Here is a 26622-nt window from a genome sequence, read left to right on the forward strand (position 1 = left end):
GAAAATCGCACATTTTTATATTACAGAATAATTGTTAAATCCACTCAAAATATGATTATTAACCACTCCTGAATGTTTCATGAAGATGTTTCATGATTAAACTGAGTAAGAGACGATTTATGCTCAAAATTTTGCAGTGCGCAAAGCGGGCTGTCTTACTTTGTTGGCGTTTTTCTTTAAACACCGAGTTGATTTACGGGTGCCACGATAACTCGAGATGGAATGGACGAAATTGGCTGAAATTCGGGGTTCAGACTCTCAAGACGCATGACGGAGCCCAATTTTTTAAATTTCCTTTTTTTCAATACAAAAATCAAAAACTAACGAATTTTTAATTTGAAAAACACAAAATATTTTTATCTTTTATAAAAATATTTTTTTTGAAAATCGGGCTTCTTCATGCACATGGTATCGGTTCAACGAGTCTTCACCAAAATTTTGAGCCGATTTGGTCAAGACAGTGTTGAGATATCGTGGCACCCATTTATTGAAACTGTTAACTTGAAAAAAACTGTATTTCGGTAATGATGCAACCAAATATGTTCAAACTTTTTTTGCTAGTAGGTGAAAATATGTATTTTAATGACCTGAAAAAAGAATTTAAAAAAGTTGAAGTGTGCGCTCATATTAACCTCTGACTTTATTGCCATAATACATGTATGTAGCCCCTTAAATCACCTCTATCTCAGTTTATTCAAGAAATATTATCATGAAATTTTCAGGAGTGATTAAAAACAATCTTTTTAGTGATTTTTTTTTGGTTATTTGAAATTTTGTGATTTCTTACTAGTATGTAACCCCTTAACATCAGACGGTATCATGTATTAAATTGTTGAATAGCATTTATTTTTAAGCTGCATGAAACAATAATAATGAAATTGAATGAAAATAAAACCGATTGTTTTAAATTGATGGGCTGAACTGAAAAGTAATGTTTTACGGATTTGCTCAACAATATTTCATCAAATAAAATAAAACAAGAATAAAAAAAACTTGAAAAAAATTCTTTTGATAAAGATTCTTCCATCAATGGTTCAAACTTTAAATGATTTAAAAAAAAACTGTTTTTTCGTAGACGTATTTAGTTTAAAATTGTTAGTACTCACAAATTTCCACAAAATACTCTATTTTTTTAAAATAATCAAATGTTGTACAGAATTTTTATTTATTTTTGTGGAATTTCTTTAAATTGAGTTTTAAAATGCCAAACTCAAATATTCATAAACTATAGTTTTTTTACATTAATAATTATTTTCATGATCTTTTTTAAATTGCAAAATATTGTGTGATTATTTTTAAATATGTCTACCTTTTTCGTAAAATCTGTTATCCCGAGCAGACGGAAATAACTTGGGAATAACATTTTTTGATATTTGAAAATACTAGGCCAATAACATTTAATGTTATTTATAACAAGATTTGTTATTCATCGTTATGAATTTTTTGTTATTGGATTGTTATTGTAATAACAGACTGCTAACATTTTTAGTTATTCTTCGAACAAATCTTTGTTACTATTTTTTGTTATTTAACAACTAATCCGATCATCCCAATAACAGTTGGAGGTATTCTTCCATAACAAGAAATGTTATTCCAAAGTTGTTTTGGCTTTCAACCAATATCAGACCAATACCAATTTTTGTTATGATAACATAAACTGTTATTAAACCCTTATGCAAAAATTGATTATTCAAGAAGATTCCATAACGTTTTCTGTTATTCTGTTAATTTAAAATGAAAATTTTTGTTCTAGATTGTAGCGTTCTACAATTATTATTTATAAATACACTAGTACAAATGAAACGAACATGGCTGATTTTGAATTCGAGCGAAATGAATCCAAACTTGCGTGCGAGCTTGCATGCAAAGCAGCAAGCTCAAGATGGATTCCGTCGGATTCTCTCTGCTCGTGACCATCTGGAGAGAAATCGCGGACTTCGTGACCTAGCCTCTCCCATGGAAACTGCAACTCATGCAGCTTCCCTTGTTCGATGCAAGGTCAAGATCAGGGGTAGGGCCTTAAGTGGTTATGCCATGAGCTGAGCGAGAAGGCAGATATAATTGGGCGGTAGAGCAAGTAGTCACATCACTAGCCGGTCCCGGGATCAAGGGTAGGAAGACACGAGCGACAGACTTGCACTCGGCTTGCCGATTACAAGTCCCCGTAACCGAACGTACAAACGCTCACCTTAGGTCTGAGGGCACACGGAAGGACTCGGTCATTTCAACCGTGACAGTGAAAGTGACCGGATAGGAGTTCTTGGTTTTGCTTCGCGTCTTTCAGTGTTCAAGTACGGTGTGGGTTTGCTTTTGCGACTGGGTGATTAAATTCTTTTTCCCGAGTAGGTCCAAGATAGGAACAAGTAGTGCCAGTGTGCGAACGTGTGCCGTGTGCTTTAAGAAGGAGAACCCCAGGTAAATTGGAACCCTTTGAATCCCCTCAATCCCCGGATTTCCAACTCACGGCCATGGAACAGTCGTTCGGCGGCCCTCTTACTCCCCGATAGAACTGGTGCGTCGGCACCCGCACTGCTGGTGTTCCAGCATCCCCGTCCGTGCCCGCAGGATCCACTTTCCATCGTCCCGGTTGAAAAACCCCCCCGGTAGGACGCCGTCCGGAAGAGGGCTGCGCACGTTACCATCGCGCCCTGAACACGCCCATCCACCACGCGCGTGACCAACGTACACCCATTTGCGTGTCGGCCAGCTAACCCCGCCGAGAGCGCCGTGAGCAGGACGCCCACCTGGCGTCGACCTTCATCGGAGAGCGCGTGAACTAAGTTCATCGCGCCACGCGGATAGATATCGAGTTGCCGCCGGAAGCCGGCAGGCACGACGCTGAGGCGTCTCGAGAGAAGCAGCACACCGAGTCGAGAGAAGAGCAGCATTGAGCGTCAGGAGCATCGCCGAGCGTCGCAGAGCATCCCGGGAGTTCACCGATCGTCGCACCACGTGCGGTCCCCGTTCCTGTGAGAGAGGTTAGGTTGCAAACCGCCTAACCAAGCAGTGAGTACAACTCCCCCCTTTGAGACTATCTCCATGCGCATGTGAATTTGGGGTTTAGCGAAGACACGCACCACTAAGAGCTCGGCCGAGCCAAGAAACGAACGAAAAACGCACACGTAGGGAAAATCCAGCTAGCTATGTTTCGGGAACATTCAGATTAGAGGCCTCAACTATAACTATGCTAATCCTAGGTTAATTTGTAGTTTACGATCGTACCGCTGTAATAAAGTCATGCTTTGCAGTACCGTGTTTCCTCTAAACATGAAGTAGTTCGTTCTTTAAGCGATTTCCCGAGAATTGAGTTGTCCTGGCGTAGGGGTTTTCTCACATCCGTACCGTGGTAGTTTTAGCTTCTTGTAGTACTCCGAGTTGGACTGCTCGGGAATCCTAGTCCCTCCCTTCCGATTTCTAGCACGTTACGGGGTCTTGGTTGGGAACCTTCTACCGGTGATGATGATCGTGAGTGTGAGTTAGGTTGCTGGTAAGTTCGTGAGGACCTATCAGATGATTTTGGTATCGGTTATCGGGTGTGTCGAACCCTCTACCGCCTCTTTATCTCTCCGGATTGCTCTGTCTGATGGTAGGACGATTTTTGATTACCCGCCCTGAGGTCTGGGTTTCATGCTGGGCAAGTTAACCTGCACGAGTGGTCCTTTTTCCAAAGGTGGCGCTTAAGCCACTCGTTACAGTCCTGCGACAATCCGAAGACGGTCACGTGGCCGCTACCCAGCGGGCTACAAGATGAAAAAATTACCCTTCTGAGTTATTGTATTTTCGAAAAGTACATAAAATTTCCTTAAAAAATGTCCCAAATTTTTTTTCCAGTCGAGTAACGGAAAACAACAGAGTTCTTAAAACTTTTTAAGTGTTTTTTTTTTTCAATGAATAATTCGTTTTTTTTTTTGGAATTCTGAGTAGGGTTGGGTAAGGGGTCTTCAACGATTTATTTTATTTTTTTCATGAGCATATTTTAATTAGTTTTTTGTTGCATTTTATTTCTTTTAATGTGTTCTAACATTGCCCAAAATATGAGATCGATCTGACGTCTACAGCCAGAGTTATTCAGCTGTCTCATTGTAGACGCACTTGGCAGGAACACCCGAACAGACGGTAATAACTAAATTCATGCCATTTCAATAACAAATACTGTTAAAATAACAAAAAGTGTTATGGAATATTCATGCAAAATCAATTTTTGCATAAAAGTTTAATAACAGTTTTTGTTATCATAACAAAATTTGTTATTGGTCTGATATTGGTTGGAAGCCAAAACAACTTGGGAATAACATATTTTGTTATGGAGGAATATCTCCAATTGTTATTGAGGTGATCGGATTAGTTGTTAAAATAACAAAAAATAATAACAAAGATTTGTTCGAAAAACAACTGGGAATGTTATTAGTCTGTTATTACAATAACAATCAAATAACAAAAAAATCATAATGACGAATAACAAATTTTGTTATAAATAACTTATAACGTTATTGGCCTAGTATTTTCAAATATCAACAAATGTTATTCCCACGTCATTTCCGTCTGCTCGGGCAATGAGACAGCTGGGGAACAATGACACACGCTACGAAAACCAATTCTTATCTAGTAAAACATCCGTTCTGAAAATTTCTAAAAAGTAGGTATTTGATGCCCCCTAAAACACAACAGAAAAAATTAAAATAGCTTTTTTTTTGCAAATCAAATTTTAGTGACAAAAAGTGAAATAAAAAATCACCATTTTTTTTAATTTTATTTAATTTTATTTCAGTTTATTCCTTATTCATACCTCTAACTTTGCCGAAGACACGAAATCGATCAAAAAATTCCTTCAAAAGATACAGTTTTTTTTTAATTTTCATGTATCATTTTTGTATGGACTGGACAGCTGCCACGTTTGTTTGGAAAATTATATGGGTAAACTGATGATGTAAAATGGCTTCTTTGGGTATACTGAAGGCACTAAAAATATCAACTGGATTAAAAAAAATCCAAAAAAATTGTAAAATGAAAAATGTATTTAAAAACAATAAATTAGCAATAAAATGTTATATCTATGGCATAAATACTTCATCTTTTCTTGTTTTTATATAAGCCTCGTCAAAAATTTCTGTGCTTAGTTATTAAGATAAGTTAAGTTATGATTATGTTCTTCAAACAATTTCTACTCATACTTCACCAATTTTTTTTGAAAAACTCAACCAAATTTGGACATTCCACCTTTCGTGAATAATTCATGGTTCGTGATTTTCTCCCGGCTATTGACTAAGGTCTGTTCTTTTTTCTTGCGTTATTTTTCGGCCTATTATCTTCCCTCCATACAGTACCGAACTCCCGTGCTCGCCTCGAGTTGACGATCCTTCACCTGTGTTTACATTTCCTTCCCTTTTCCTCCCAAGACAAAACCTGTCAGTCGCCGGCCGTCACCGGTGACGTTCGTGTGTAGTACAAAGTCATGTTTCCGAGGAGCTCCTTTTTTTTTCTTCTTCGCTCTTTCACTTTTTCACTTTGCTCGCTGAAGAGAGACTCTCCACGCGACAGCTTTAATCGGCAGAACCAAAAAAAGCTTTTACACAACGTGAATATAAACATATTCGTGCTCCGGCTCCAGAGCAGGGCAAGTGCCTCCGGGGGATTTTCAAGGCATCAGGAAGGATCAGGAGGACTCTCGAGGGTTGTTTTTGTTTTGTGCTTGCCGCTGCCTACCTGGGGGAGGGGATTAGGCGGCCTAGGATGATGAACGCCAACCCCTGTGGGTGGTGATGCAAACGGTATGATTTTTCAATTATCCTTTCCGAGGTTGCCGACTGTGGTGGGAAAAGTCAACCTTGAAAAGGAATTAGTGGGTTTGGAAAATAGCTCTGATTTGGAAAGGGTGAGCAACTGGTTAGATTTCATTTCACTAGTTGTATGTTTTTTTTCTTTTTTGAACTTTGTTGATACGACCCTTAGTTGCTGAGATATTGCCAGGCAAAGATTTAAAAACAGGAAAATTTATGTTTTCTAAGACTCATCCAAACAACCCACCATTTTGTAATGTCGATATTCCACATCAAAATATGAAAAATTCATAAAATTTTGCAATCTTCTCGAAAAAAAATATTTTCATTTTTTTTAAATGCTATAATAACATTTTAATATATTATATAAAAATATTATTCTAAAATATTTTTTTCAAAAGTGAACAAACATGGGCACTGAATTGAAAAAAGAATAACTGCGACCATTTAAAAAAAAATTGGCGTCTTAGGCAAAGTTGTAGGTATTGATGAAAACTTTTGAGAAAAAAATAGGTACACGGAAAAAAAATTGCAGATTTTTTATCAACTTTTTTTTCACTAAAACTCAATTTCCCAAAATAGGTATTTTTTGATTTTCGAGATATTTGATATATATGTTTTAGGGGACATATATGTTTTAGGGGACAAAAATTCGCAACTTTTGAGCCATAGAGAAACATGGTCAAAAAATCTGCCGCCGAGTTATGAATTTTTGAAAAAATAGAGATTTTTGAAAAAATCGAAGTTTTATGCAAAAACAAGTTTGACATTATTTTTTAATGCAAAATTGAATTTGCAATCGAAAAGTACTCTACAGATTTTTTGATAAAGTCCTCCGTTTTCAAGATATAGCCATCGAAAGTTTGATTTTAGCGAAATATTTGCAGTTTTTCAATTTTAAAAAATAGTGACCATAAGTGACCACTTCTAAAACATATTAAAAGGGCCAAACATTGAATATTGCGCCCATTTAAAATGCTAGTCTTGATTAAAAAAAAATCAAAATTTTTTTTCGAAAAGATCGGAAAATTTCACGAATTTTTCATGTATTAACATTGAAAATCGGACCATTAACTGCTGAGATATGGTCATTAGAAAATGGTGGGTTGTTTTGGTGATATTAAGAAAACTTCAATTTCCATGTTTCTTTTTCTTAAAGCAGCTCTATCTCAGCAACCCGAGGTCCAATCTTTAATATCTCTTAGACAATTTTATTGCAAATTTTCTGAACTTTTCAAAAAAATATGTTTAGAAATGGTCATTCATGGTCACTATTTTTAAAAATTGAAAAACTGCAAATATTTCGCAAAAATCAAACTTTCGGTGGCTATATCTTGAAAACGGAGCCCTTTATCAAAAAATCTGTAGAGTACTTTTCGATTGCAAATTCAATTTTGCATTAAAAAATAATGTCAAACTTGTTTTTGCATAAAACTTCGATTTTTTCCAAAAATCACTATTTTTTTCAAAAATTCATAACTCGGCGGCAGATTTTTTGACCATGTTTCTCTATGGCTCAAAAGTTGCGGATTTTTGTCCCCTAAAACTTATCAAAAAATCTCGAAAATAAAAAATACCTATTTTGGGAAATTGAGTTTTAGTGAAAAAAAAAAGTTGATAAAAAAAATTGCATTTTTTTCCGTGTACCTATTTTTCTCTCAAAATTCCTCAACAATACCTACAACTTTGCCGAAGACACCAAATTGATCAGAAAATTCACTCAAAAGTTACAGCTGTTTGAATATTTACATACCATTTTTGTATGGACAGCAGCCAAAATTGTATGGAGACTTGTATGGGTGAACCAATGACGCAAAATAGCTTATTTGGCAATAGGGAAGGCCCCCACAAAGTTTGAGCCAAATAAAAAATACAAATAAAATCCATTTCCGGTTTTGGTAGAGAATTGCTCTTAAGTACTTTACATCGAAAAATAAAGTTGAAAATTTTTTGCAAACAATATTTCGATCTTTTGAAAAATCAGTATTGATTCAAAAATTCAAATAACTCAAGAAATCAAGTCAAGTTTTTGTGACAAAAAGTGAAATTAAAAATCATCAATTTTCTTTTTACCTTGTATCATTTTTTTCAGTGTAGTCCTTATCCATACATACAACTTTGCCGAAGACACCAAATCGATCAAAAAAATTCTTCAAAAGATACAGATTTTTGAATTTTCATTTTTGTATGGACATTATATGGAAAAAATGGCTACATAGAAGGATTTAAAAATACAAAAACTAAAATTAAAAAAAATACCGATTTCGTAGAGAATCAACATAAAAAACGACTAAAAGTTGAGAAAATTAATACTTTCATTTTGCTGGAACTGCCCATCTTATCCTTCAAGGAATGTTAACAACTTTCTTCCGGGAAATTCAGCGCCAAATTTTGTGCGTATTTGTTACTTTCAACTGGGGGAAAAAAATAGAAAGCACACACGACCCTCAAACATACGCAAAACTTTCCACGAAGTCAGCAACTGATATGAAGGCCATTTGCTGGATCGCCCCCTCGTTTTTCGAGCGAAAGAAACTTCCCGAAGCTGTTGAGACGTTAAATTTCCTTCAATTTCCGACCAACGCAAGTGAGTTTTCAGCGAATTTTTGAATAACTTATCTATTTTCTGACCGTGTCTTTTATTTGGCTGAGAGAAGAAATACACAAATTGCACGATAAGTTAGGTAAAGTTCAATTGAATCGTGGAAATTTTTGGAAAACTTGGAAGCTCCACCCCCCCCCCTTTCCCAAAATCAAAATTTTCGCTCAACCTCCTTGAGGCAGGACGCGAAAGCAATCGACAACAGAACCAAATTGCTGAACTTCCGCGAAGTGATATATCTGGCGTCATTGAGATTTCGCCGTCGTCAACGCCGGTGAGAAGAGCGGATGCTTGACAACAACCATCCGGACCGTTTTTCTAGGGGGGGAGAGGACCGACAAGAACTTTGACGAGGTCGTTGACGGTGACAGCTCCGAAGGAGCTCTAGCGAAAGGAAAAATTTCCTCTTCTTCCGAGAACTCTTCCCTCCTTGGATATCGGAGATGTTGATCAAGTCGTCGGAGAATCGGGCGAGTGGGAGCGACTTTTAGAAATGCTTTTTTTCTGGGAAGATTTTTCTATGCTGGAAAGCAACAGTAGTGTGTTCTGCGAGGGTTGACAGAACATCCCTTCTTTTCAATGGCAATTTTCCAATCGATAGATTTATCTGTTTGAGGCCACGGGGAAAATATCTTGAAAATTATAAATTTTCGAAACAAAAGTACGGGCAACCTCCGAGTGAAATACCAAAGTTCAAAACTTTTCGGGGAATCCCTCTTGGCAGAAATTAAGACATTTAAAGCTATATACATGAACGCATGCTAAACGAATGTTGATGATTACGGGCTGTTTCAAGGTTGACAGGACACCCATCGAAGTGGTACAAATTTGATCCCTCGCTAATTAATTACAAACTTGAAAAGCTCAAAGGAGAGCCGTGCGCGCCCCGGGATTCAAGGAAATGTTGACAGTTTTTCTTTTGAGATTTTCCAACCTCCACCGTGTCGTCGGACAGACATCGCAAATTTTGACAACCGTGAAGGTGTTTTCCAAGAAAATGGTGAATAAATCGAAAAAGTGCGAAAGTGACCGCAGGTTTAGTTAAACAAAATTACCAGAGTTAAAATTAGTCACTCAAATCGGAGTTGAGCCTCACGACAGTTACTTTGTAATAAAATTGATCACGGCTGGAAGCGCTTTTAATCTTTTAAAAGGAGATGCTTTCATCATTCAACAAAAATTGGGAAATCTTCAAAAGGGTTGGTGTACGCCATGAGAGCGACAAGGGTACAGGTGTACAATTTTGCTTAAAAAATCTTCAAAGCAAATGCGAGCACACCTTTTCGCTACACAGTCAAATGATGGGTAAAGAATGGTACTCTTTGTATGGAAAAAGATACTGAGTACTTTGAAATCATGTATTTATTTCAAGAAGAACGGTTTTCTATGTGTTATAGGATTGGTATAAGTTGCTGCAGATCATATTACAATCTTTTGTCCTGCCTTTTCTTGAATATGGATTACATTTTGATTACTGTTGTGATATTTTATTGATTTCTAGTAAGAATTAAGGATATTTTATACATCATTGACGCTTCAAGAGGTGAAAAAAAAACAAATTAAAATGAAAAAAAAATACAGGAAATTTCAAAATGTCCACCATTGAAAAATGCATTACACACCCGTACAGTTTATATGCAATGAATCGTTTTCAAAAAATTAAGATTTGAGAAAAAAAAATGCGAGCAAAAATCTTTTTGCGGCCCTGTGGATCGAAAATTTAGTAAAAAAACATAAGAAAACATGTATGCAATAGTGCTTAAAAAAGTTCTAATTGCAGGAAAATGCATTATAAATTGATTTCAGTTGATTGCACTTGAATGTACATTGAAAATTTGAGCTTAATGCATTTATTTTGCAGATTATAAAATATAGAACAATTCCCGAAATTCAAGCAAAAAGTATACAATTCCTCAAATATTGCAATATTTTTTCAATTTACAAAAAAAAATATGATTATTTCTTATTCAATTTAATGTATTGTTCAAATTGAATTTATCAGCCCATCTTAAAATTTCAAATCAAGTTTTTTTTTCAGATGATATTAATTTCGGAAGTATTCACAACTGGGAATATATTTTGTTTATTTGTTGGGCAGCAAAAAAAATACGATATAATGGAATGACAATAAACTGATATAATTTTGGTACAAGAAAATTGGTGTTATATCATTTGAAAATAAGTTAAGGTTTGTTTTACGTTTTTGTTTACCCTAACAAAATTTAATTGAAATTCAATTGATATCATTAACTGTCTCAAAGAGGGTTGTGTATGAAAAATAAGATTAATTTGTTTAAAAGTCTACGATAAATAACAGTTTTTAATTGAAAATGTACAGGGCACTAGAGCTTGCATGGACTTTAGAGGTTTTCTGAAACTACTAAAATACCGTAAACCCGGGTAACATTGGAGCAGTTCTCTCAGATATCGGTCATTCGATTTTTTTTTGTATTTTTTAAATCCGACTGAAAGCCCAAAGAAACCATTTTTCATAATTAGTTTGTCTATATAATTTTCCATACAAATTTGGTAGCTGTTCATACAAAAATGATGTATGAAAATTCAAAAATATGTACTTTTGAAGGAATGTTTTGATCGATTTGATGTCTTCGTCAAAGTTGAAGGGATGGATATGGACTACACTAAAATAATTATAGAAGGTAAAATTTTTTTTGATGATTTTTTATTAAAATATTTGTCACCAAAGTTAGTCATAGTCAGTCTTGATTTATATTTTTTGAAATGATTGTTTTCGAAGCTATCGGAAAATTTCACGAATTTTTCAGTTTTTAACATTGTAAATCGGACCATAAGTTGCCAAGATATCGACCTTGGAAAATGGTGGGTTGTTTGGGTGAGACTTGGAAATCAACAATTTTCATGTTTTAAAACCTTTGCATGGCAATATTTCAGCAACTGAGGGTCGTATCAACAAAGTTCAAGAAAGCAAAATATAGAGAATTTTCTCAGCTTTTCAAAAATATTTTTTTAGATGTGGGCAAATATGTGCACTTATTTAAAAAATGAAAAACTGCGACTATTTTGAAAAAAGTTACCTAAAAATGTCCTTAACTTGAAAACGGTGCACTTTATCAAAATTTCACTTGATAACTTTTTGATTGCAAATTTGATTTGACATCGAAAAATGAAATTGAAAAATTTTTGCGACCAAAAAAAAATCAGTATTGATTAAAAAAATTCATAACTCGGTCAAAGATGTTTTGCACAACCTGGAAATTTCTGAAAACTTGGCATTTGATGTCCTCTAAAACATATCAAACAATGAAAAAAATAAAAATAGTGTTTCTTTGCAAATCAAGTTTTAGTGACAAAAAGTTAAATAAAAAATCACCAAACATTTTTTACCGTGTATCATTTTTTTTCCAGTGTAGTCCGTATCCATACCTACAACTTTGCCGAAGACACCAAATCGATCAAAAAATTCCTTCAAAAGATACAGATTTTTGAATTTTCATACATCATTTTTGTATGGACAGCTGCGAAATTTGTATGGAAAATTATATGGACAAACTAATGATGCAAAATGGCTTCTTTGGGCATACTGAAGGCAGCAAAAAAGTTTCAGTGGGATTGAAAAATACAGAAATTAAAATTTAAGAAAAAACTAACTTAATCCACCTTTGTGGTTGGAACCTTCCTCACAACAGTGGCTGTACACAAGTTTCATCTATTTTTTAGATCCGGCTTCCAAAAAGTACATCGATATCACTTAAGTGGCCATATCTCCAGACAGGGTTGCCAGATCTTCAATTTTTTGCACTCGTTGGAAAGGTCTTTAGATAACCTAACCAACAATGGGTCGGATGGTGGATCCGTACATAGTTTACATACATTTAAGTGAGATCCGGCTTCAAAAAAGTACATCAATATCACTTAAGTGGCCATATCTCGAGACAGGGTTGCCAGATCTTCAATGTTTTAGACTCATTGGAAAGGTCTTTTGATAACCTAACCAACAATAGGTCGGATGGTGGATCCGGACATAGTTTATATACATTTAAGTGAGATCCGGCTTCACAAAGTACATCAATATCACTTAAGGGACCATATCTCGAGACAGGGTTGCCAGATCTTCAATGTTTTAGACTCGTTGGAAAGGTCTTTTGATAATCTATCCAACGATGGGTCAGATGATGGACCCGGACATAGTTTACATACATTTAAGTGAGATCCGGCTTCAAAAAAGTATATCAATATCACTTAAGTGGCCATATCTCGAGACAGGGTTGCCAGATCTTCAATTTTTTGCACTCGTTGGAAAGGTCTTTAGATAACCTAACCAACAATGGGTCGGATGGTGGATCCGGACATAGTATACATACATTTAAGTGAGATCCGGCTTCAAAAAAGTACATCAATATCACTTAAGTGGCCATAACTCGAGACAGGGTTGCCAGATCTTCAATGTTTTGGACTCGTTGGAAAGGTCTTTTGATAACCTAACCAACAATAGGTCGGATGGTGGATCTGGACATAGTTTACATACAGTTAAGTGAGATTCAAAAATATGTGAAAACACATTTTTATACATAACTTTTGAACTACTTATCGAAACTTCAATCTGTATAAAACTCGATCTATGGGACCTTAAACGAAGTCGAATGCAACAAGTTCGGGTCAAATCGGTTCAGCCAGTGCCGAGAAACATGAGCTAGTTTGTTGGTCACATACATACATACACACACACATACACACACACATACACACACACATACACACAGACATTTGTTCAGTTTTCGATTCTGAGTCGATATGTATACATGAAGGTGGGTCTACGACGTTTTCATACGAAGTTCATTTTAAGAGCAGGATTATAGCCTTACCTCAGTGAGGAAGGCAAAAGACCGATTTCGTAGAGTATTGCATTTTAAACTGATTACGAAGCACAAATTTGAAGATGATTTCGAATTATATTTCAAAACCACGTAATATTTATTGTTTACAAGCTTATTTTACCTTCTTCTAATGGAATTGTCTAAAGAATCCGAAACTGTATTGCAGGTTTCGATGCGAAATTATATTTATTGAGAAAATCATGCCACTTAGAGAATACTAAAATAATGCTATTCATCAACATTTTTTTAAATTATAGTTAACTAACTTTAAAAGATATTCATTTAAAATTTAATTAAAACTGCTTTTTGAAGTACTTTGAACTCTTCTCTATCAAGGTCAGTATGATTCCATAGCATTCCGTTCATATTCAATTTGTTCTCTTCATTTTGCGGAAAAATCTCAAACCAATCAAAGTCATCCTGTTTTACGGTACTATTGTTTGCAAACAAAAACCTTTTGTAATAAAAATTTTCGAAAAAAATTAGTAGTAGAGGGTTAACTTAAAGGAAAATACTGATCTGTAAAGTAAATTCAATGATTATCTAATCAGAATCCTGGCAAATTTCGAGATTTTCAAAATAATTTTCCCATTTCCAGTTAGTCCAAATCCTTTTTCATACAAATTGGACAAGTGTTGGGCAAACATTGTAAATGCATATTAAAAAAGGAAGGCCTTTTTTGATCGATTTCGTGGCTTTAGTAACATTGTAGGTATGAATGAAGACCACACAGAAAAAAATACGGATTTTTTGCCTATAGAAATAACTTTTTGACATTAGTTATAAAACTAGTTTCATTTTTATTCTAATTTTATATGTCAAATTTCAGAAAATTTTAGGAAGGGCAAAAGGCAAAGGAAAATTCAAATTTACATTCAAAATGTGCTAAGATGAAATTTTGACAAAGTGCACCGTTTTCAAGATAAAATCATTGTCAGAAAACGTAAAAAAATGTCGATTTTGCTCTGGGCGGGAAGGGGTTAAATAAAAATCGCAGTTCCTCAATATTTTTTTAAATGCGTTTGTTTGTTTGTTGTCACAAAAAATACCTTTTTCAATTTTAAAATATAGTATAACTTTTGAAAAAGTTCTGCGTATTCATAATTTTCATCATTTCATAATTCTAACCTTCAAAACTTTAAATTTTTTTATTGAAAACTAAAAAAAATCTCAAAAGTTTAATTTGGTTACACTGAAAATGAACCAATAATTTCGAGATATAAAAAACTCGTTTCATTGATTAGGATTCACTTTGAGGCTGTATCTCAGAAACTGATTGTTCAGTTTGCCAAGTCTCAAAGAGAAAGTTTTTCGAATATTTTTCAGCTTTCAAAAATATGTTTTTTCAGGTGTGGCTTTCCTTCGTTAAGAATTGAAAAAAGAAAAAAAGTTGAAATTTTAGGAAATTATACCCAAAAAATGACTAAAATTCTAAACCGGTGAACTTTATCAAAAAAAATTCACAACTTTTCGATTGCAAATTCGATTGAGATTTTTAAAATAATTTTCGGAACACATTTTCAACATTTTTCGAAAATTACATTTGTTCAAAAATTAATATCTCTGGAACCAAATTTTTACCACCATGAATCATGCGTCAAAGTTCGACCGGTGGATCTACCGCCGTTACAAATTATTGATCATCCCAATAAGTTGTTACAACAATGCATTGTAGCCTACCAAACTCACTGAAGCAGTCTGGGTAGGATCCGTAGTCAAAATCTTGAAGTTTTGACTTGTATTTTTGGTAAGCCGAAATATTACGAAATCCCGAAGATTGTTAATTTAAGTCAAATTCTCGATTTAAGTCATGGATATTATTTTTTAAAACCATGACTTTAAAAAAGTTGTGTAAATCGAGAATCGTTTAAAAAAGGTGACTTAAAAAAATAATATGGTGTAATACATTGAAAATGAAAGTAAGTCCATATCGAATTCTTATAAAGTATTCAAATAAATCCAGAAAGAAAAGTCACTCGACAAAAAAAAAACGCCAATCGAAATCACACCACAACAAAAAATCCATTAACCACGTCGACAACAATGTCACAACACACACCCCGTCATCATCAGTGGAACGGTTGGCATCCGTCATATTACAGCTCGTTAGCAAAGTTCCGACTGATGGGTTAGACCGAAGGCGTTGTGGTGGCTTGGCATTCGAAATTACCGACAAACATGTGGCGCTCAAGTCCCGGAAATGTTTTCCGCCCATTTTCCTCTCTCTTTTTTTAAGTAGTAAAAAATACCTTGCTCAATTTTACGATTTTTTAACACTGCGAACAAAATTTGACATTTTTGTTCGCAACTAAATTTAAAATTTGAATGTTTTGGAAATATTTTGGAAACATTCGACACGACCCACTCGCGCCCCCCATCCTTGGCCGCTTCTAGAACTTTGGGCCGATGAAAGCTAGCGATGATCCAATCACGTTCACGGACTGTGTGCTGCACTGTGCACAACATTGTATGGAGCTCGGCTAAGTGGCGAGTAATTTATAAGCTAGACACTCAAAACAAACAACAAACTGCAAGCAAAACTGCAACGAGTAGTGCAAGTAGCAGTCGAGTTGGGGCAAGTTCAAGTGGAAGAAAAAAAGCAGAAGAAGAAAAAAAACTTTGAAGAAGAGGAAGATTATAACAATTATACTCACAGGATTTTGCAGGCGGCTTTGGAGTCTTCGTAGTCGTACCTGGAACAAGGAAACAAGAGTGGGAAACACGTGAGAAAATATTGCAAAGAAAACACTGCTGCTGCTGCTGGGTAATTAATCAAATCTGGCGCAATAATGAGTCAAGTGGTCCCCTCGGGGGGATTTGCGCTAGAAAGTATACAGAAGAAAAGGCTATTTTTTATTGTTCGCAGCGGTATCCCATGTTGTCAGCAATTGATTAAAAAAAAGGAGGTGTCGATTGAATTCTGCGTCATTAGATATATCCTGAATGAGGCAACGAGCAATGAACGGTTCTTGTTTTGGTAAATTGAATTTAATGATTTTTAATAGCCATAGTAAATTAAATGTCGTCTCAACAAAGTTCAAAAATGCAAAATAAAGAGAATTTTCTCAGCTATTCAAATATATTTAAAGAGCTGAGAAAATTCTCTATACTTTGCTATTTTTAACTTTGTTAATACGACCCTTAGTTGCTGAGATATTGTCATGCAAAGATTAAAAAACAAGAAAATTGATGTTTTCTAAGTCTCACCCAAACAACGCACCTTTTTCTAATGTCGATATCTCAGCAATAAATGGTCAGATTTTCAATGATAATGTATGAAACATTCGTGAAATTTTTCGATCTTTTCGAAAACAATATTTTATTTTTTTTAAATCAAGACTAATATTTTAAAAGTGCCAAACATTTAAACATCAAAAAATTATATTGTTTTTGAATCGGGTTGATGGCAGCTATCCATTGTAATTGAAGTTACATCAAAATTTTCACAGAAATACGTATTTTTCCTGCATTTTGATAATGAATTTTTTTACTCTAAAATAACCTCAAAATATTTGTTATTGCAATATCGGCATCAAATGGTCGAGTTTTTGTCATATTTTTTTTAATACTGAATGTATTCACAAAACTACGTATTTTTGAAAAAATACTCAAAATTTAAGTTTTTGCAATATTGATATGAAATGATTGGGATTTTGCATACATTTCGAATGTAATAACAAATTTTCACAAAACTACGTATTTTCGAGAAATTACTCAAAATTAATTTTTTTTTGCGATATGGGAATCAAATGATCGGGACTTTTTCATACATTTCGAATGTAATAACAACATTTTTTGAAAATACTCAAAATTTTCATAAAACTAAATATTTTCGAAAAAAAACACTCAAAATTTCTGTTGGGTAACAAATGATCGTCATTTGTTCAAACATTTCGAATGTGGGCAATTCTCTACCAAAACCGGAAAAGGATATTATTTGTATTATTTGATTTGGCTCAAACTTTATGGGGGCCTTCCCTATGACCAAATAAGCTATTTTGTGTCATTGGTTTACCCATAAGTCTCCATACAATTTTGACAGCTCTCCATACAAAAATGGTACGTAAATATTCGAATATCTGTAACTTTTGAATGAATTTTTTGATCAATTTGGTGTCTTCGGCAAAGTTGTAGGTATTGTTGAGGACTATTGAGAAAAAATAGGTACACGGAAAAAAATTTGCCGATTTTTTAATTAACATTTTTTTTCACAAAAACTCAATTTCCCAAAATACGTATTTTTTGATTTTCGAGATTTTTTGATATGGTTTAGGGGACAAAACCCCTCAACTTTTGAGCCATAAAGAAAAATAGTCAAAAATCTGCCGCCGAATTATGAATTTTTGAAAAAGTAGTGATTTTTCGAAATCGAAATTTCAAGCAAAAACAAATTTGACGTAATTTTTTAATGTGAAATTGAATTTCCAATCGAAACTGACTTTCCAGATTTTTTGATAAAAGGCTCTGTTTCAAGATATAGCCACCGAAAGTTTGATTTTAGCGAAATATTTGCAGTTTTTCGATTTTTAAAAATAGTGGCCATGCGTGACATGTCGATATCTCAGCAACTAATGGTCCGATTTTCACTGTTAAAACATTAAACTTTCGTGAAATTTTCCGATCTATTCACAAAAAAAAGTTTAAAAAATATAAAAAAATCAACTTACATTTAAAATGTGCGCAATATTCAATGTTCGGCCCTTTTAAAATGTTAGTCATGACTTAAAAAACTTCTAAATACTTTTTTCGAAAACATCGAAATTTCACGAAAGTTTCATGTTTTAATATTGAAAATCGGACCATTAGTTGCTGAGATATCGACATTTGAAAATGGTGGGTTGTTTGGGTAAGACTAAGAAAACTTAAATTTTCGAGTTTCTTTTTGTTTAGGCCGCTGTATCTCAGCAACCAGAGGTCCAATCTTCAATGTCTCTTAAACAATTTTATAGCAAATTTTCAGAACTTTTCAAAAAAAAAAAAAAAATTAGAAATGGTCACTTATGGTTACTATTTTTAAAAATCGAAAAACTGCAAATATTTCGCTAAAATCAAACTTTCGGTGGCTATATCTTGAAAACAGAGCCTTTTATCAAAAAATCAAAAAAGTACTTTTCGATTGGAAATTCAATTTAACATTAAAAAATTACATCAAATTGGTTTTTGCATGAAATTTCGACTTTTCCCAAAAATCAATATTTTTTCAAAAATTCATAACTCGGCGGAAGATTTTTTGACCATGTTTCTCAAAGGCTCAAAAGTTGCATATGAATATCAAAAAAACTCGAAAATAAAAAAATACGTATTTTGGCAAATTGAGTTTTTGTGAAAAAAAAAAATATAATTAAAAAATCGGCAACTTTTTTTCCGTGTACCTACTTTTTCTCAATAGTCCTCAACAATACCTACAATTTTGCTCAGACAATTCATTTAAAAGATACAGATATTCGAATATTTACGTACCATTTTTGTATGGACAGCTGCCAAAATTGTATGGAGACTTGTATGGGTGAACCAATGACACAAAATAGCTTCTTTGGTCATAGGGAAGGCCCCCACAAAGTTTGAGTCAAATAAAACAAAAAAATGGTCGAAATCGGCCGATTTCGTTGAGAGTTGCTCATGTAATAAATTTTGAAACTTTGAAAGTGTGAGTATTCTTAAAAAAATACGTAGTTTTGTGAAAATTTTGAGCATTTTCAGAAAATGATGTTATCACATTCCAAATGTTTGGAAAAGCCCCGATCATTTGATATCCATATTGTGAAACACTGAAATTTTGAGCAGGTTTTCGAAAACACGTAGTTTCGTAAAAAAAAATGATTATTTTCAAAAAAATTATACTTAGTTTTGAAATATTTTCAATAAATGATGTCATTGAATTCGAAATGTATAAAAAAAATCTGATCATTCGATAACCATATTGTGAAAAAATAATTTGAGCACCGTCATCTGGGGCGAAACGGGACACATGGGGTGAATTGGGACAGCTGTTTTACCCATGTTACTGCACAATATTTGGATTTTTTTGATTGTTTTCGGATAGAACAGACACAGATCAACAAAAATAGTGCACGATTTCCAAATTGCAAGCTTTTAAGTGCTCTAAAACCTGCTGTCCCTATTCAGACTGTAGTTCCGATTCATCTCATATGACGATATATTTTTCAAAAATACGTAGTTTTGTGAAAAATTCGAGAATTTTCAAAAAATGGTGGTATGACTTTCGAAAGAAATGAAAAAATACCGAGCGTTTAATACCCATATTGTTAAGCACTAAAATTTTCAGTTTTTTTTAAATACGTAGTTTTGTGAAATTTTAAGTATTTGAAAAAAATATTTAACATTCAAAATGTATGAAATTTTTTGAATTTTGAGTATTTTTTCGAAAAACATTGCATTTTCAAAGTACAGGAAAAGTATGTATTTTTGTGAAAATTTTCATGTAATTATAAGTCGAACAACCGATTCCAAAATTATAATTTTTTGATGTTAGTATGATTTTTCATACAATTATAGCTTAACCGAGGCTTCTGAATGAATCAAAACCAGGGTAGTGCAAAACAAAGGCGTGCAAAACCAGGGTATGACTGTATAACAAAAAGCGTACAAAAAAATAAATAAAAAATATAAACGTGGAGTTACCCTTGTAACTTTCTGCTACTACAATGTGGAAATCGTTATTACAAGGGAATCCATTTCAACTGATAAAGTGATTGCCAATTAATCATCGGATGTCGCGCAACCGGTTGTTAGTTTAATCCGCTTCGCGTGTGTACGCCAAACGTGAACGGCTGCAGTTGACCAGCAGGGACAGAGCTTGATTTCCTAGCATTTTCCAAGCATTGCGGATATTTTATCCAGCGTTACATCTCAAAAACCAAACCAAAATCGAACCAAACCATCGTTAGTCACGCCCCAACAACCGGTTGCATGTACAGGTAAATAATTAGCAACAAGTAAACACCTCCCCCTTTTTCAACCCCCCACCCCCCTCCCCCACCCTTCTTGAGGTGGGGTTGTTTTGCGTTGCACTTGAGCGCACTTGCACACTACTTTCGAGGTTTAATCCGCTACCGGAACACGCTTCCTGGGGCCCGGCCCGTCGACTGGCGAAAGCAAACACGAGATAAACTATCTTATTTTATGGTCCCCCCCCCCTCTCCCCGATCCGGCTTGGGCCAGTGGGACTGGCGGGGTGGAGTTTGTTGTTACAGCGTTACAATGTTGCAAAAATAGTGCACGGAGAGTGGTGTCGTCTGGACGGGGCTGACTGAAGGTTGGCAAACAAACACCTCATGGTCACGGCCGTCAGCGTGGACAGCGTTTTGGAGGACGGGACGGGAGGGCACGGGGGTGACCCTCAACAGGGACGGACGTGCCGCCACCGTCAACCGTTGAGGGTAGTCTGAAAAGTGGGACAAAAGTGCTGCAATAGCAAGTGTCGGGAACAGTGGGAACGAAGTGGCGTTTTGCGATTTGATTTTATTTTACCACATTGAATTATGTTCATCTGTCGATTTTCTTCAATTTTTAAAACTTCGAGCGATCAGTCAACTGTACCAAATATGAGGGATGACTGTATATAAACTAAAGTTTTGACTTCGACTTCATGTTCCTGAGAAATTTTTACAAAAAAAAAAATAAAAAATTATTGTAAATGTTTTCCTTTCAGTAAACAAGACATTGAATAACTAACTAAAAAAACTAAAAATATTGATTTCCTCATCCTTTGAAAAAGCCCCCCCAATAGAAGCAAACAAAATTTTACTAAAGAGGACGTGGCATCTTCATGGCCTTTAATTCTTCCAATCTCATATAAATGAAGTTTTCTTTGAATATAGTCCAGACTGGATCATCCGAAGGCCTTGGCAAACTTTCACTCCGGATAGTCGAATCACGAATTTTTGATTTTTCGTTGACATATTTTTGATTGTAGAGCTTTAGTATGACCCCTAAACTACTCAAAAGAGATTTTAAATTTTTAAATCCAAGATGACGGCCAAAAGTGATTCGATTATCCGAAGTCCCATACAAACCTTCAGATAATCGAACTTCGGACAACCGAGTCTGGATTTTTGAAACCTATACGAAGAAATATTCTCGATATTCCACCTTGATTCGATTGTTCTTAGTGAATGATTGAATCTGGACTTGGTGACACAATATTGTGATTTTTTTTTTACAATATTGTACAACATATGGGCATTCCAGGTCAACTGGGTACATTTTTCGACTCGACCTTTACCGATTTGAGCAAAACTTGGAGGGAACTTTCATCTATTTATAAGAAACAGAAATCCCTAGTTTGGTGCTGATTGGACAATCCCTCTATTTTTGTCACCGCCCTCTTTTTCGACGATTTTCTGAAAAAAAACCTTTTTTTTTTTTCTTTTTATGATATGTTTGCAACTATTTGAGCAAAAGACTTTCTACAGGTTGCATTTTGTAGAAAATTGTCCAAGGAATTCGATAAAAGTAAAATTTTAACCCTTAAATGCCCCCTTTTTATATTTAACGTTTTGAGTATCAAAGCTCAGTTTTGACCAATTCTTTATATTTTTTTTATCACCATCTTGTTCCCCGGCAATTTTACATAGATATCAATGTAAACCTCAAACTAAAACGAACTGTTGGCGAGATACAGCGATTTTACTGGAAAAAAGTTTGATTTTGCGCAGCACATTTCTCACATATAAACACCGAACAATGCGGGATTCATCCCTTTTTGTTGAAAAGTATACCATGTACTTCCGAGTGCTGCGCAAAATCAAACTTTTTCCGTAAAAATCGCTGTATCTCGCCAATAGTTCATTTTAGTTTGACATTTGCATTGATTATTATGTAAAATTGTCTGAGGAACACGATGGTGATAAAACAAAAAAAAAAAATATATACAGTCGTGCCTCGGTTTAGCACCGCATATGGGGGATGCAAAACCGAGGCGTGCATAACCGAGGTACAGAGCTTATGGGATTTTGGCTATATGAGAGACATTGGCTTTAATCGTACGAAAAATCATGCAAACATCAGAAAATTATAGTGTTTTGGAATCGGGATGATGTCAGCTATCCATTAAAATTATGATTTCATGAAAGTTTTCACAAAAATACGTAATTTTCCTGTATTTCAAAAATGCATATTATTTCTCTAAAAAAAACAAAAAAATATTGTTATTGCAATATGGGTATCAAATGATCAGGTTTTTTTCACACATTTTGGATGTAAAAATTTTTTTTTTCACAAAACTACGTATTTTCGAAAAATTACTCAAAATTTACAATTTTTACAATATGGGTATCAAACGATCGGGATTTTTTCATACATTTCGAATAAACAACATTTTTAGAAAATACTCAACATTTTCATAAAACTACGTATTTTCGAAAAAATACTCCAAATTTCAATTTTTACAATATGGGTATCAAACGATTCGGATTTTTTCATACATTACGAATGTAATAAAAACATTTTTAGAAAATACTAAAAATTTTCACATTACCAAGAATTTAAAAAAAAGTACTCAAAATTTCCGTTTTTACAATGTGGGCATCAAACGATCGGGATTTTTTCATAAATTTCGAAAACTACGTATTTTCGAGAAAAATACACAAAATTTAAATTTTCACAATATGGGTATCAAATGATCGGGTTTTTTCATACATTTTGAATGTAATAACAACATTTTTAGAAAATACTCAAAATTTTCACAAAACTACGTATTTTCGAAAAAATACTCAAAATTTCAATTTTTACAATATGGGTATCAAACGATCGGGATTTTTTCATACATTTCGAATGTAATAATAACATTTTTAGAAAATACTATAACAACATTTTTAGAAAATAATAATACTTACTAATCGTAAGAGGCACTCATTTTCGTTTTTCTCCAAATTGAAATAATATTTCATTTGTTTTAAGTTTGGGGCGATTGAAGGACGTGTAGATGAACAATCTCAAGCATGTTTGAAATTGGTTTTTCGTAAGAAGTTCGAATAACGATGCAAAAAAGGCTTTGTTTACCAATGGCTCTTACGTCTTTTTGAAAACTAATCCGAGATAAATTGCAATAACAATATATTTTTGGTTTCTTTAGAAAAAAAAATATGCATTTTAAAAATATATGAAAAATACGTATTTTTGTGAAAATGTTCATGAAATAAAAATTTTAATGGATAGCTGACATCATCCCGATTCCAAAACACTATAATTTTTTGATGTTTGCATGATTATTCATAGAATTATAGCCAATGTCTCCCATATAGCCAAAATCCCATAAGCTCTGTGCTTCAGTTAAGCACTGAGCCGAGGCAGCTGAACGGTGCAAAACCGGGGCAGTGCAAAACCGAGGCGTGCAAAACCGAGGCATGGCTGTATAAGCAGTTGGTTTGGTCCAAATCGGTGAATGTCGAGTCCACAAGTGTACCCAGTTGACCTGAAATGACCCATATTTATCAATTTTGGCTTTGATTTTTGGGAAAATATTATTGTTTAATAAGAAAACAAAGTTCACAAAATTATATTTGAATTCTTACTATTTCCGTACATTATTTAATCATTTTCTTTTTGCATTTTCAACCTCTTGTTCTTTCGACGTTTTGTCTTTCGACCTTTTGGCATTCCATCGTTTGTCCGTTCAACCTCATGTTCTTTGACCTTTTTTCGCACATCCGAATCAAGGGAATGATAGAACGAGATGAATCTTAAGCTAATTTAATGGTTGTTCAGGTGGACACCGACAACGCAATCAAAAGTAGAAGTGAAAAAATAAGGCTCTGCTTTATTGAACTGTTTGTGAACAAAAAGCCGAGTTATTCAATAATTTTCTAGCTTGAAATTAATGTTGCAGCCCAAAACCAATAATTTTGTTTGAAGTTCTGCTTGTTCGATTTGCGAGCTCCAATGAAAAAAAAAAACAAAATTGATTATTTTTTTACTCTCTGCCAGCTCTTTACTCTATTTAGACCAAGTGAGAGATGGGACATAGCTCCCTCTTGGGTAGAATAACCCGAGAACTCTCAGATCAAAAATTACTAAACAATATAAATTCAAATTAAAATTAAAATACTAAAATGTAAACAAAAAACATACACAAGAGAAGTAATGCTTATCTAAAGACAAACAGGGAGGAAACATTTACATTAGAAGGTTAGGAAAAATGATAAAAATAGGTTTTTAAATAAAAAAAACTTTAAGGTGAAGGCGTGAATCATTAAAAAAAAGTTCATCGTAACATTAACATGCTCTGTATATATTTAATTCAATCTATCCTCCAAAAATGAACCAGCAAGTCGACGCCGTCGAGCTAACTTGTCGTACGTCGCTTTTTGACGTTCCAAGAAAAACGCATTTCAATGTTTGACCTTGAATAAACAAAAACGAGAGCACACAATGTAAACAATAACAAACGCGTTTTGTGTGGTTGATCATTCTGTGCATAGTCCTGAAATTTGGTTAAGTTTGGTTACTAGAGCCCCGTGTTATAACTTAACATTTTTAAAGTAGGCGAGCTCGTTGTGTCAAACACGTTCTGACCTGAAATCCCTTTGGCCAATTGTCGCACTTACATCCATCGTCAGGCTATGTCAAAATAGCACGACAAGATTGAAACTTCCTCATATGGAAAGTGACATAAATGCAACGAGTTTTTTCAGCTTCTATTTAATATCTCAGGATTGGAATCGAATTTGGGGATCTGGGCACGTCAAATGGTGAGGTATTGTGAGCTGCACAAAATGGCGTTCTAAACTCAATTTGGCCCAAAATCGACATACGACAAGTAGACACGACAGCGACGAAGTGTCGGTTGTGAAGGCTCTGACGGAGTTTTTATTCCTATCTGATGTCTTTAAATTTATAAAGCACTGAACCAAAAATCATGAAAATGTTAAAAGCCGTGCTTAGAACAAATCACAGAGGAATTAATACTAAAATTTCTACATAATTTTCCGCAATTTTTGATTTGCTGGATCACTGTTTCTTCCATACGGGACCCCAGTCTAGCAGTCTAGCAGTTGTACGGAGTGATGTGATGGAGCCCTTACATGACAAACCACACTACCGGAAGGGTGTCGCACAAGTACCTGGTGCTGAACCAGTCAGTAACACGAAGGTACTTCTGCTTTCCAGAGCCAGACGGGGTGGCGGTTGGCGGAAATGTTGTCCTACTTGCATGTATTCTTTAAAAAAAATAAAAAAAATCATTGGAAAATAGCGTGAAAAATTGAAATCTTTGCTCCTAAACAATTCTCTGAGTATTCGCTCATTCGATTTTTTTTGTATTTTTTAAATCCCGCTGACACTATTGTGGTGCCTTCGGTATGCCCAAAGAAGCCATTTTGCAAATTTGGCACCTGTCCATACAAAAATTATAAATGAAAATTAAAAAATCTTTACCTTTTGAAGGAATTTTTTGAACGATTTGGTGTCTTCGGCAAAGTTGTAGGTATGGATAAGGACTACACTGAAAAAAATGATACACGGTTAACTCGATTTGAAAACAAACACCATTTTTTTTTTATTTTCTGATTTGTTTCAGGCGACATCAAATGCCAACTTTTCAGAAATTTCCGGAGTAGGCAAAAATCTTTGACCAGGTGATGATTTTTGAATTTATATTGATTTTAAAAAAAATCGAAACATTAGTCGAAAAATCTGTCAACTTCATTTCTTTATGTAAAATCGAATTTGCAATCAAAAAGTACTTAAGTGAAATTTGATAAAGTGAACCGTTTTCAAGTTATAGCCATTTTTAGGTATCTTTTTGAAAATAGCCCCAGTTATTCATTTTTTAAATTGGTGCCCATGTTTGCCCACTTAAAAAAAAAAGAAATTGAAAAGCTGAGAAAAATTTCTTAATTTTGCTTTTTTTTGAACTTTGCTGATACGACCTTTAGTTGCTGAGACATTGCCATGCAAAGGTTTTGAAACAGAAAAATTGATGTTTTCTAAATCTCACCCAAACAACTCACCATTATCTAATATCGATATCTCAGCAACTAATGGTCCGATTTTCAATGTTAAAATACTAAAAATTCGTGAAATTTTCCGATCTTTTCGAAAACAATATTTATTTTTTTTAAATCAGGTCTAAAATTTCATAGGGGACCTAATATTGAATGTTGGGCCTTTTTGAAATGTTAGCCTTGATTAAAAAAAAACATTGTTTTCGAAAAGATCGGAAAATTTCACGAATGTTTCATATTAAAATATTGAAATCGGACTATTAGTTGCTGAGATATCTACATTAGAAAATGGTGCTTAGTTCAAGAAAGCCAAATATAGAGAATTGTCTCAGCTCTTCAAAAATAATTCTTTCAAAAGTAGGGCACTTATTTTAAAAAATGAACAATTGCGACTATTTTCAAAATAGTTACCTTGAAAGGCT

General features: G+C 34.2%; 1 protein-coding gene and 1 long non-coding RNA gene across 4 annotated transcripts in view; one reads left to right on the forward strand and one right to left on the reverse strand.

Moving 5' to 3' along the window:
* Positions 1-26622, reverse strand: part of LOC6047532 (aryl hydrocarbon receptor nuclear translocator 2) — a 160757-nt gene that overhangs the window by 31472 nt on the left and 102663 nt on the right. For all 3 annotated transcript variants that reach the window (XM_038258675.1, XM_038258674.1, XM_038258673.1), the window contains exon 3: positions 15890-15928. In XM_038258675.1, coding sequence (XP_038114603.1) covers positions 15890-15928 — 39 coding nt within the window. The remainder of the gene's footprint in view (positions 1-15889; positions 15929-26622) is intronic.
* Positions 1929-3292, forward strand: LOC119768590. Its single transcript, XR_005278087.1, has 2 exons — positions 1929-2415; positions 2478-3292. It is a non-coding gene; the product is annotated as an uncharacterized LOC119768590 (long non-coding RNA).

This window comes from Culex quinquefasciatus, chromosome 3 (assembly GCF_015732765.1).
Source record: "Culex quinquefasciatus strain JHB chromosome 3, VPISU_Cqui_1.0_pri_paternal, whole genome shotgun sequence".
NCBI classification, from domain to species: domain Eukaryota; kingdom Metazoa; phylum Arthropoda; class Insecta; order Diptera; family Culicidae; genus Culex; species Culex quinquefasciatus.